The following is a 13945-nucleotide window of genomic DNA, read 5'->3' on the forward strand; positions in this document are numbered from 1 at the left end:
TAACAGAATGTCCTTAGGGATCATTTTATCACTGTGGTCTTTTTATTTAGATTTTCTCTAGGTCTCAGAAATATCTAGTCAGGCTCTTGACTATCTGAGCAGTATTGAGATAGGTTATATTTCACGGAGAGGGATTTAAACCAAATCAGTTATTGGTTGGTTACTCCCACAAGCTTTGTGCCTCTACTGGAATAACACATCTTACAGGCTTTACAGCATTGTAAATCAAAAGGTTTGTAGCTAGGTTGGTATTTACTTTTCTCCTTTGGTACTGTTCAGAGAGCCTTACAATGCTGTGAATACTAGTCAGTATGAGTGAAAGCTCTTTGTAGGCATAGATTGACCTCTCCATGTTCAGTAATTTGTATAGATGCTATCTTGAAGCCTAGGGTCTTACCATCAGTTTGTGGAGAGAGACCAATAACCTCAGCAGTACCCTAAGTTATTTGTTGACTTCAGACCCCCTTGTCCAACAACCTTATTAAATGTAATCCATTCCTGGAACTGGAATGTATATTTGAAGACAAGAGCTGAACACTGCAGGCTTAATTTTTCTCAGTTTATAGAGATGACATTTAGATTACCTTTATATATATATGGCAGATTCTGTTATATTCTGTTTCCAAGTCAACCCTCAAATGGACATTGGTTTTAGTTGTCACTCCTGATATTTAACTACTTTCTGTTCTGCTCTTTGTTTGATCCTTGTGTTCTAGTCCAGTCGATAACTCTCTATTCTATTTCCCCTTCCTAGAGAAATCCATCCCTTCCTCTAATTCCTTGCTATATAACTAGCCTCTATAGTTATACTGATTCTAGATTCTTTAAGGAAGACTTGAAAACCATCATCCACATATAAGTGAATACAAACCATATTTGTCTTTTGTGGTCTGGTTTAAAACATTCAGTATGATTTTCTCCTAGCTACTTCAATTTAACAATGAGTTTCAATTTGTAAATACATGTTCTTTTTCCATTCGTCTATTGACTGACAGCTAATTTCTAGCTATTATAGATAGAGAAGCAATGAATATGGTGGAGCAAGTCCCTACAGTAACATGAAACACTCCTTTGGGTATATCCCAAACATAGTATAGCTCTGTCTTGAGGTTTATGTATTCCCATCCTCCTGAGAAATAGTCACACTGATTTACAGTATGGCTGTACAACTTTTCACTCTCAACAGTGTTCTTATTATACATCTTCATCATCATTAGTTATATTAGCCATTGGACCATAAAACTTAGGCATTCTGACAGGTGTAAGATAAAATGTCAAACTGCCTTTGATTTGCATTTTCCTATTGGCTAAAGACATTGAACATTTTAGTAAGTGCTCCTTGGGTATTTGAGTTTCTTCTTTTGAGAATTCTTTGTTTAGATTTGTTCCCCATTTTTAATTAGGCTGTTTTTAACTCTATATATTTGGATATTAGCTGTCTATTGGATAGGCAGTTGACAGAAAATATTGTCCCATTCTGTAGGCTGCTGCTTTGTGTCTAATAGTATGATTTTCATTAAAAAAAAATGTTCATTTACATAGGGTCCCATTTACTAATTATTTTTCTTATTATTTGTGCTAACAGCATTCTGTTCATGAAGTTCTTTTATGTGACAATAAGTTTAAGGCTATTCTTAACTTTCTCTTCTATCATATTAAATGGAATTCGCCTCATATTCATGTCCTTGATCCATTGGCAGTTGATTTTTATGCATGGCTATAGAGATGGATCTATTTTGATTCTTATACATACAGCCATCCAATTGACCAGCACCATTTGTGGAAAATACAGTCTTTTTTACAATGTGTATTTCTGACTTATTTATAACAACTTACATTCCCATAGGTATGTGGATTTATGTCTAGATTATCAATTTGATTCAATTTATCAATGTATCTGTTTTTATGTCAATACTATGGTGATTTTATTACTATTTCTTTGTAGTATAATTTGAGGTCAAGAAAGCAATATTTCCAGTAGTACTTTTATTAGTTAGAATTGATTTAGCTATCTTCAGGTTGTGTGTGTGTGTGTGTGTGTGTGTGTGTGTGTGTGTAAGAGAGAGAAAGAAAGAGAGAGAGAGAGAGAGAATTCCCATATGAACCTAAATATTGTCTTTTAAAATATGTGAAGAATTATGATGTAATTTTGTTAAGGATTGCATTGAACCTGTAAATTGCTTTTGGTCATTGCTTTTGGCCATTTTCACTATTTTAATCCTATAGACCGATGAATAGGGAAAATATTTTCATCTTCTAACATCTTTTTCAATTTCTTTCTTCAGGTTTTCTTGTCTTTAAATTTTTGCTATGTGTGTCTTTCACTTACTTTGTTAGAGTCACCACAAGATTTCTAATATTTTTTGTAGTTGTTGTGAAAGGTGTTGTTTCCCTAATTTCTGGCATCTGTCATTTAGATGTAGGAAGGCTACTGATTTGTGTATATCAACTTTGTACCTGAGTCTTTTCTGGGAGTTTATGAGCTATAGAAGTTCCCTGGTTGAATTGTTAGGCTCCCATATAAATACAATCATACCATCTGCAAAGGAAGACACTTTGACTTCTTTTCTTCTTATTTGTATTACTTCTATCTCCTTCAGTTGTCTTATTGATCTAGCTAAGACTATATTCAGTAGGTATGGAAAGAAAGGACAACCTTGTCTTGTTCCTGATTTTAGTGAAATTTTAGTGAAATTTGAGGTTCTTTCCATTGAAGTTGATATTGGCTATTGGCAATAAGTCATCACCTATTAATTTGATGTATGTACCTTGTGTTCTTAGAATCTCCAGGATTTTTATCAGTAAGGGTTTAGATTTGTTAAAGGCCTTTTTCTGTATCTACTGAGATGATCATTTGGTTTTTGTCTTATAGTCTGTTTATGTGGTAGATTACATTTATTGAGGCATCTAATTTATCCAAAACACTAAACTTTAATATTGAAGTCTTTCTTTAATCAGATTCCCTTCCATCTTTCTGTAATACAGTCTTCAATGAATTTAAGACTAAATCTGTATGATGTTAAAACTAATAATCTTCCACCAAATGTTATTTCTGTGACAATTAGACTTCTAGTGAAATTAATCGTTTAAAAATATTAATATTTTATTACATTATGTCATTGGAACTCCATGGATTTTTAAGGCTTGAAAAAACCTGAATCACAATTAACAACCACACTGATTTTATTTTCATTTAGAATTTTTTCATTTAACATAAAGAACAATTTGAAGACTGAAGCTGGTATTGATAAACTAATTAAAGTGTAGCTTTACAGAGACAAAAGGTTAATAAAGGAAGGCTTCTTCTGACCTTAGGTGGGACTTTGTTTATTCCTTGTTAAGCAACATGTTGCCACCCACTTCTAAGGGTTGATAAAATTCATACAGAGGGAGAGATGACGCTTCTTATAGGGACAGAAAACACTTCTGTAGTCCACAAGGAAAGCTACAGAATGTAGTCTTTCAGAAGGATACTATCATTCTTAAGTCTAAGGGGATAAACACACACTCATGTTAAGTAGGTATAGAGATATGGGATAGCTTTATCTTATACCTGATTTTAATGGAATTGATTTGAGGTTCTGTCCATTTAGTTGATGTTGAGTGCTTGGTTGTTGACTATTGGCTGTAAACCACCCTCTATTAATATACAGGGTATTATAGTTGTTTTCTTCTGAGGAGGATCTTGTTCAGAGTGTTAAGTTCTCATTCAGTTGAAGAGGGGTCCTCTAGTCATGTTGTGGCACATATTATTAATTTGATCATCAGAAAAATGGATCGTGTGATTGCCATATTATATTTTTCAAGAAACTAAGAAAATAACTATAGAAGGCTATAAGCAGATGACTTAGTTACAAAGAAAAACTGAGAGGATTTCTAGGAAGGTTTATGGGTATGGAGGAGCAAGTGTGAGAAATACAGAGTAGGCCTGTGAGGGTGGGCATAGAATTGATTCATGATCACAGTGACTGGTCCTATTGCCAGAACTATTGCACTAAAATGAGCCAGTAGAAGCAGCAGAAAATTACAGGGCACCAAAGGAAGAGAGAGAGAAGACAATGGAGAACTAATATAAAGAATTGTAACTTGCTTGCTGTGCAAGGGTTGAAGGGCTCTTTTAGCCAGAGTTTCTCCATGGCATCTGAAGGGTCTGTTTGCAGATGGATCAGAAACAAGTAAGTAGAGCTGTTGCAGGGTGAGAGCTATTGGGAGAATTTTTGTGAAATGTTTTGTTTGGAAATATGGTCGAGTTCAGTAAGTAAAACATTTAAAAGACAGAGTAAAGACGTATGAGGATAATCAGGAGGCAAGAGTGAGCAAGGGAAAGAGTCAGAGTGGGAGGAAAGCAGAAAGGATTTTTGTCTGGTTCCTGTATTTTTAGTCCCCATTTCAAACAAGTTAGAGTCAGTTAGTGGGGAAACAGCATTGGTAGAGAAGGGCACAAACCCCTTCCTTAGCAGCAGTCAGAGCTATTCTTTTTAACTGTGGAGTATTGCAGCAGTCAAAGAGTTGAGCTGGTGTTAAGCTGATCTGGGCTAGTAAGATGGAGAGGTTGAAAGGGCAGCTTCTTCTAGCTGTTTTAATGACTATTCCCCAAAACAATGTCCAGAGAAGTAAGAAGAGAAGTAATTTGGATGGCCCATGGTCCATTAGTGCCCTCTCAGAGGTCACTTGACTGCTTTTAGGGGTTTGGCATGTTGATCTCTCAGAACCTGCTTCGAGCTGACATGTGGTCAATGAGTGGAGCAACAGCATGTCTCAGAAAAGGTTCTATCCAAGGGGGCAGGATTAAACTTAACAGTTGGCAAAGATCGAGAATTACAGGTAGGGGTGTAGGGAAGGATTGTGCGAGGGAGTGATTGGGAGTAGGGTAATGAGTGGGATGTAAAGTGACTGAGTAAATTAATTAATTTAAAAAACCTTAGGTGGTAATAACAGTACAAGTTTGTTGGGAACATTAAGAAACAAAGTTACATGCAAAAACATTCATGTCAATATTAATATGAATCAAATAAAATTGCATATGGCTGAAGCAGGTACCAGAGTTTTGTAGAAGGAGGAGGTAACTCTAGTTATCTGTTTGTTACATCAGTTTGAACAAGCACTGGAAACATTATAAAAGAAGATAGTGAAAGTCAATATCAAAGCAATAAATCTGCCCCAAAATGTGTCTAAGTGATATTCATTGCTTCTATATAAGATAAGCTTTATAGACTTATTTCAAATATTAACAATGTCAGTTTTACTTAATGAACAGAAACAGAATATCTCAAGTAAAACAAATCTCTGGTTAAAAACAATTTAAGATGGTGAAATTTTTAAAATTACATCTATTACCTTAAATAGCCATCATATTTGAAAATGTAAATTAATACATATTTTTATATCATATATATATACGTATATATATATATATATATATATATATATATATATACGTATATATATATATATTCCAAGATCATATAGTAAATGTCAGGCTGCATCAGGAATCAAATTATTTCTAAGTGTTCCCTCCCAAAGAAATGATTTTTAATTTTCAATTTAAAAATACTCAAAATCTCAGTCACAATACTCCGTGTCTGTCTTGATTTCTCATCAACAGGTACTTCTCCAGAGCAATCTAGAACTTGCCATTTGGGAATAAATGATTCATTTCAAGTTTTCTAAAATTAACACTATGAAGAGAACCTTTAAAAAAATCTCTATATTTTTATTTCACACATTCAACCAGCAGATGAAAGATGAAAGAAGTCAGTCATGTCAAATCTGTAACAAATAATTTACATGCAACATAGACTGACTTAACAAAGAAGTTTAAAGTCAACTTTTTTTCTCCTTTTATTGATAGATAAATCTCTAGGTCACCACATGCTGACAGCAATAAGCATTTTTAATAACATAAATTACTTCAAAAATAGATTGGTTTTATAGAAGCATAAATTTATAATGTAAGATCACCAAATTGAATGAGCTTTTGACTCCTGTCTGTTTCCAAAACCCCTATACTACTTGTAGGCCTCAAGGTAAGAATTCTGGCATTGGTTCTGGAGCTCTCCTTCCTCTATATCATCCCCTCCTGAAGAATCTGGCATCTACCTTCAATTGAGGAACATGGGTCATTGGTCTGTCGACACTGAAATTAACTTTTATTAAGAGGAAGGGTGGAATGTGAGGGTAAAGGAAATGCCAATTGAACTCGGATGCAAGTGACATACCAGTTCAGTGGTAGGCTTAGACACAAGGTTCCTCTATTGACAGACAGTATTTTAATGATGTTCAATAGACTTTGAAGACAGAGAAACTGTTATTTTCTTCTCTATTTGAGACCTTTGGGATCTAAGATCTCTATTTGGCATGAGAATTCATTCCCCTGTCATATGAAACATGAGGAGTAATTCACCCTCAGATAAGGAGGTTTTTTTTTTTTTTAATTTTTATTGTAATTTCAGAACGATGAAGCCAGTACTAGAAGCAACAAGCTTCTGACAGGTCTTATTTCCGTGTCCTACAAGGCCAGAATAAAACTTACTTTGTTAGAATGGTGCTCCATTCAAGGAACTATTGATGGGTTACTAACATGCAAAAGTATTACGATGTAACCCATTGTACTAAAGTATTCAATCTATTACAATCAATTTAAAAATTAAGATATGCTCAAATTTTAATATTTGTATTAATCATACTTAATTTTACATTAAACTTGTTTTGCTTCATTTGCATTCAGCTTAATTTTGAAAACATATGCAGAATACTATATAATGGGAGATAACAGAAAGCTATACATGAGATAAAATTTGGTCTATCCTTCAAAGGTTTTCTCTGTAAATTTTAGTTTTACTTAGCATAACTGATCACTAACTTGTATTTCTTAATTATCTTTAACAGACTACAATTAGTAATAATTATTTTATAAAACTACAGTTTTAAAGTTTTACTACCTTTCTGTTTGATCCTTAAAAATGTAATTCTTGAATTAAATGTTCTTTAGTATCAAAATAATATTTAAAACTGTAAATACAGTTCAGACAGATTGGCCTTTTTAGTGTACTTTTACAAATTTCTAAGTTTTTATATGACTGAGTTTATCTCTAAATAACTAAAGCTTAACCAAGGTAGTAAAATTATTACAGTTTTTTTATGTCTAAGTTTCACCAAATAGCTAAATCTTAACAAAGATAGAAAAAGTATCACAATTGTTATAATGCAGTTTTACCAAATGGCTAAACCTTATTAAAGTTAGCAAAAATATAACTTTTTTTTTTGTATGATCCAATTGTTTAAAACCTGGTGTTGCTTCCTTATTCTAAAATAATCAATACAGTCATCACTAGAGGGACATTACATGATTACCTTGACCAAAATGGCACTAAAGTCACATGGTATGCTTCTATCCAGGATAGCAGCAAGCCATATCACTGCTATGTCATCAACCAAGAGGGCAACATGCCATGTGATCCTTTGAGATGAGCCCATGAGGCACACACCCTTTTCATAAACAAGAGTTGAATGCAAGTTATCTAATACATCATTCAGTAGTGAACTAAGTTTATCTACACAGAGCTTTTAAGCCATTAACCCTTTATTGTTACAGATTTTAAGCTGATGTTTTCTGCTTCGTATTTTACAGCCTTTTAAAACAATACTTACAGATTTGAGATTTAAAAAAAATATTAGGCAGATTAGAGTGGGGAGTATTCAGAGAATTGAACCCATGTGATGACACTTAGTCATTTTTGAAGATAGTAAACAAAACAAAAGTTGTGGGGTAATTAAAGAATTTAACAAACTCAAGAAAAGAACATGATGAGATACACAGTAGTAATACCTTTTTGGGCATAGCTTACATTTTAGCTGTTTTTAAGTACGTAGTGTCTTTTTCTTGGCTGCTTAATGGTTTGTTCTCCCCAGTCATATAGTCAAGTACCCATCTTGACACTGGACAGAGACATTGGAGGAAACTTCTAAACAAACATTCTTGGATTAGAGCATTCTTGTCAAATTACAAATTCAGTAGAACAGCATAAAGCAATATTTCAATATTATCCATATACAAATGACATTGTCTGTGACGTTGAACACAGTAATTTGCATATCCATAATCAGTTATGTTTGGGAATCACACAATCAGATGGGACCAGACAACCTGTAATGTATTTACATCTTAGCTGTTAAAGATGAAAGGAGGATTTTCTGGGTTTGGAGAGGCAGAAACACAAGCATGCAAAAGAGGTATAAGGCAAAGAAACCACAGGTGTAAAGAGTTCTGTGCTCACTGTGTGGCTACCTGGATGAGCCTGTCACAACTGCAATCTGGGCCCATATCCAGCTCTTTGAGTCAGTGGGTCCCAACAACTCCATCTGCAATGAGTCAGTTATGGGTATCCAGGAGCATGTCATTACCATCAAAGATGAAAACCTGAAGCATTGATGTGATTGAAGTAGTCTTAGTGATGGTCCTTTATGGTGCTTCAGAGATGAGCTGGACCAATGGCTTGTGGCAATGAGTATTTTCATGTAGAACTGTGTGGGCAACAACAACAACAAAAACCCATACTTAGTGATATACTGCAGTTTCTAACTCCAAGACATTGAATGGATTTGTAATTGAGGGGTCAGAAGAATAAAGGAACAAAGTGGAGCACACATTCTGAAGAGAGGCTAAGCCATGCCCATGGCCTGTGCTACTACTGGAGGCTATGTTGGGTGTATGGCCTGTACTGACTTCCTGAGGCCATGTTAGTATCTGTGGCTGGTGATACCTTAGAAGGCCATGTCTGGTTCTGCTGCAGTATTCATGGTCCATGTCACTACTGAAGGCACCACTGAATACAGATCTCTCTGGTCCATGCTGCTGGTGAGGCCATGTTACAATTCATGTTTCTGCTATTGCTGAAGGCCAAGTAGGGTCTGTGCTGCTACCTCAAGTATTATTGGTGTATGTGGGCCATGCTGTTTTCTGGAGATCATATGGATGTTCCTGGTCCATGTTGCCTTTGAAGACTATGTTGGGGTCCATGGTCCTGTTTCAGTTGGGAAGCAAGTTGATATCAAGTTCATAGCCCATGTTACAACAGAAAGTTATAAGGATGTCCATGGTCTGTGCTATCTACTGAATTCATGATGATGCCCTCTGAGCATCTAAGAGGACTCTGGAGACTGTGTTGCTGTCCCTGGCCTGTACTGCTATGAAAGATTATGCTGAGGTCTACAGCACATGCGAATATTTTATACCAAGTGGATGTATGTGGCCCATGCTGTTACCAAATAACATGTAGAAGACAATGGAGACTATATAAGGAAGCATCTTCTATAGTGGTATCACTGACAGCAGACTGACACTGAGAGAAACATAGAAAGCTGTAACAACCCCTACATCAATTCCTCTACCCCCAAAAAAGGAACAAGCTAAATAGGAAGCCATTAAAGAGAACTCACTCTTTAATGATTTAAAGTTGTGATAAGGATGTTGAAGTGTAGCTCTCCTCAATAGATAGCTCCTAACAGGGGTAGCAGTGAGGAAGGACTCGCTTTTCTTTAATAGGTTGCCTACCTAGTGTTTTACCAATGTCCATTTAATGTACGGGCAGCACAAATTTGGCTTGATTTTGTTTGTTGGTTTTTGTTTTGTTTTTTAATCTTTTGGGGGGGGGGGAGGTGAGGTAAGACACAGGCTGAGGAGAGCAGATCTCGGAGGACTGGGAAGTAAGTGTGATCAGGATGCATTATGTGAAATTTCCAAATAATCAATAAAAACATTATGTTAAAGTAATTCTGTGCATATGAAGTTCACTGTAGCTGTTTTCAGACACACCAAAAGAGGGCATTGGATCCCTGGGACTTAAAGTGAACTGTGAGTTTTATTGGAGAGGAAGCCTCAGAGGATGGTGCTAGTCCATCTTATGGAGTTATATAAACCTGGTGAGATTTTAAAAATTGAAAGTGGCAAATTTGAGCTAGCAATGCCCATTTTGAATCATGGAGTTGCAGTGAATTTTAGACCTAAGACTGCCAGGCCAGTAAAAGATTCTCATAGTTTTTGGCTAAAGCTTTGGAAATTTTTGACCAGTTGTTTAGAGCATCATCTATGCCTTGAAATGACTAAACAAAATCAGTTAATAAAGGGAATCCCCAACTTTGTGGTACAATTCCAGGGCTAAAGAACTGTAGAGCTCATGGAATATTCTCAGAGATTTCAAGTGAATGAGTAGTATCTTATCCAGTGAAAGTCCCCAGTGATGTCAACTGAACAGGCTTCACAGAAAAAAAGCTCCAGTGAGCTCCCTAACTAAACTCAGCATTTAACTGTTGCATAACTATGAATGCAGGCTGGCTTCCAATCTAAATCAGATTGTCAGGGCAAGAGAGTAAGGTGACAGAAAAGGTCAGAGACAGAATGTGCAAAAGGTTTTCTGAGAGATATTGGTGGCCCTGCAAGGCCATTGTTCCTACCTGCTAGGCTAACTTGTTGCTTTCCTAAGTTTCAGCACCATAGGATAGATGAATTAAAAGGTAGCTATAGAGAGAAGGTGGAAAGAAAGGGAATCTCACTCAAACTTTAGAAGAGACCATGTTTCTTCACAGTGAGGAAGCATTTTTTTCAACCAAGTATGTGAATGCCTACAGAGAAGGATGAAATACAATCTCTTATGGAAACAGAAACAACTTTGCTAGTCTACAAGGCAAACTGGGAAGTGTAGTCTTTGCAGAGGAAACCATCAGTATCCTGCTCTATTTTAATGTGATTAAACACAATGTTGTTTCTCTGTCTTTAGCCTGCAGTGACTTGGAATTCAGAGAAGTAGCGAACAGACTTCGAGACTGGTTCAAGGCCCTGCATGAGAGTGGGACCCAGAACAAGAAGACAAAAGCACTGCTGAGGCCCGAGAGAAGCAGTAAGATTTTAAAATTGAATAAAGCTATAATCTGGAAGCCGGTGACGTAGATCCAGTAAACCTCTCAGAGTAAACACACTTGTCAACGTTGATCCTTTACATTGTGATTTAAGGCTCCATGGGTTAATTAGCAGGACGCTATTTACAATTGAAGAAAGGAAGAAGGAATAAAAGAAAGGAATTACCATGGAATCTATATAGGAGGATATAATTAATACATAAGGGTTTTGTATTATATACTACATAGAGATCGTAAGGAGACTCACCTGGATGTTGATGACAAGTTTAATTTGGTCCTGTGTGAAATGGATACATAAGTTCCTTCAAAGTCAGTTTCACATAGAATGTTTGGCTAGCATGGGGTTTAGCATCTGCACCAGTTGTTAATCCCACCCATGGAGCAGAAGACTAATATCTTAATTTTTGAGTCAAATTACAGTAAGCTATAATTAATACTGACCAGGATGATAGCCTCTGGCTTGGACCATTCTGTGGTTTCCAGAATGTGATGACAAGTCAAATGAATCACATTTTATAGAAGCTTATAAAGGTAAACCCGTCAGGGACAAGCATATGTCTTGACATATTTCCAGCTTATGTACCTCCCGATACATGTGATAAAGTACAACCAGTTCAGGTGAGCCAAACCAACTAGTTTAGGGAAGTGAAAACATGCCTCCAGCATTTCAGGAGGTATCTGTCTGTGGGCAAAGGGCTTTTAGTTTTGAGCTATTTTTTGTCTTATGGATCTCTTAGATATATTAATTAAAGCTTAAAACGTAACTTTGGCTCTCAACTAGGAAAACAATAAAAGCAACCAAAGAGATATTAAAATTGCCAGTAGAAAAGAGGTATACTATGAATAATTTTATGTTTCATTTATATGAAATTTATTTTTTTCCATTTATATAGTATTTTTTTCACCTTTATTTTTTTATAGTGCAGTCATTGCTCCACTCCTGGTCTGCCCTCCCACAGTTCCTCATCCCATTCCTCCTCCACACCCTTTCTCCAAAAGGATGTTCTGTTCCCCTTATTTTTATTTAATGAATTTAAAAATGATTTTGAGGAATGGCTGAATATTTCAGAGATCAGAAAATTTATTTTTTTCTAAGAGGAAGGAAAAATTTGAAAGAGCTAACCATATGAGTTCTGTAGCTCAAGTGCCAAAGAAGGCATGCGAACCTCATTGTTTATCCAAATGATGAGTGTCTGTTCTACTTAGGACCACCAATATGCACTTTTTGTCAAGAACAGCAACATCACCCAGTTGCCTGTAATATTCATATTTTTTGAAATATCTTTCTTACTTTCCTTTAAGCCTTTTCTCTCATAGTCCCAAATTTGTGTATTTATGAATTTTACTTTCTAAGATGATTTAACACGTGAAACATTAAAGTCTGCCATAGAAATAGGTTTTTCACTGTGCAAACATGTATATATTTCTTCTTGTGAATTTCAGAAAAATTACAGTATTTACCAACACAATCAGAGAGTTTCTGGTATGTGTCCTTGAGTGTAGATTACAATTTGGGTCAGTGTATGTGGTTTTCTATCTTTCCATGTGAATTTATTTTGTAGTAATAACAACCAGGTACATCTATTCTCTATCCTGAATATAATGTTTGATTTACGGAAGGTCCTTCCACACCATTTCATATTGATATTTTTAAAAAGTTACACTATAGGAAATTTAAAACACGAAGAGTTTGGTTTAATATATATTTAATTTGACAGTAAGCAGAATTCAGATATTGTGGCACTTTTAATAATTAATGATGACATTAACAAAGTCTAAAAAAATATTCTGCATTATTCTATGGCCTTTTAGGTATTTTATGTAGAAAAAAATCTTAATTTACAATATCTTTTGTGAACAGGAGAAAAATATCTCAAGGATACTTTGTCATTTTAACAGAGAGAAAAATTTAATTTAAGTGTTCTAGCAAGATAACATTTCATTCTGTTTTAAAAAATATATTGTATATGAATCCTTAAAGATTAAGCATCATTGACAAACAAGAAGCTTTTATTAGCCTTTTCTAACACTTTCTGTATTTTAATTTTTCATAGTATATTTTTGAGTAATATGGGATTTTGTTTTAGGACAAATTATTTCTTTAAAAAATAATCTCTTATATAACTCATATACAATTAATTTTCTGGAAGAGTCATACTTAAATAAAATTTTAACTACAGTATATTTTTATTTTATAGACAAACATATGAGGTGGATAATTATAAAGTATTAGGCATCATCAACTTCAGTAGATTTTTACAAATGTACGTTTTATACTTTTTATAGCCATATGCTTCATTGTGGCATATAGTCTCTTTAATGTGAAGAAATAAACGTATTTGTTCAGAGAACCAAATATGCACATTTCTCTAGGCCATAAAAAAAGAGGTTAGATAAGTACATTCAAATGGATGCTTTTGTATTTTGTCAATTAAGATATAGCTGATAGTTGGCTAGCTATTATAAGGATATGATTTAAACTTAACAAGCATCTTAGCAATTATTTGATGTTAGCTTAGTAAATCTAGCTACCATTGGAATAAATTTTGTCATTTATTTTGATAACAATTATACTATTATAAAAATCTAGTAAATTTAGTTACTTGATCAGTATTTTTAAATATTCCTTTTTTAAAAAAAATCTCAACTTAGTCACAACATATACTTAGCAATGTATGCTGTTCATTCTAAACCTGTAACTTTTTATTTCACCAATATTAAACTAGTCTTTTCTGCCAGCTCTGATTTAAATTATAGAAACTGAATTTCAAAAACCTTTTGAATTATGATTCACATGAAAATTTGAAAGCAAATTTTTATTTTAATTTTTTAAATTGAAAGATGTAATTTATGTAATATGTACTTCATAGGGTATAATTTATATGTGTACTTATTTGCAATAAACATTTCTCTAAGAGATTTTATCCTATTTAATATCATCTTCACATTGAAACTCACAGACATTGCTAAAACATGTGCAAAAAAGGATTTCATTATCAAAATTGGAAGATAAATCTCTGTGCACACCTGT

The 13945-nt window shown here is 34.5% G+C and overlaps 1 protein-coding gene across 3 annotated transcripts in view; it reads left to right on the forward strand.

Annotated features, from left to right (window-relative positions):
- The window catches only part of Spock3 (SPARC (osteonectin), cwcv and kazal like domains proteoglycan 3), a 348872-nt gene that overhangs the window by 309988 nt on the left and 24939 nt on the right, over positions 1-13945 (forward strand). For all 3 annotated transcript variants that reach the window (XM_076914195.1, XM_076914194.1, XM_076914196.1), the window contains exon 7: positions 10776-10895. In XM_076914195.1, the coding sequence (XP_076770310.1) occupies positions 10776-10895 (120 nt within the window). The remainder of the gene's footprint in view (positions 1-10775; positions 10896-13945) is intronic.

The sequence above is a fragment of the Arvicanthis niloticus genome, chromosome 16 (genome assembly GCF_011762505.2).
Source record: "Arvicanthis niloticus isolate mArvNil1 chromosome 16, mArvNil1.pat.X, whole genome shotgun sequence".
Lineage (NCBI taxonomy): Eukaryota > Metazoa > Chordata > Mammalia > Rodentia > Muridae > Arvicanthis > Arvicanthis niloticus.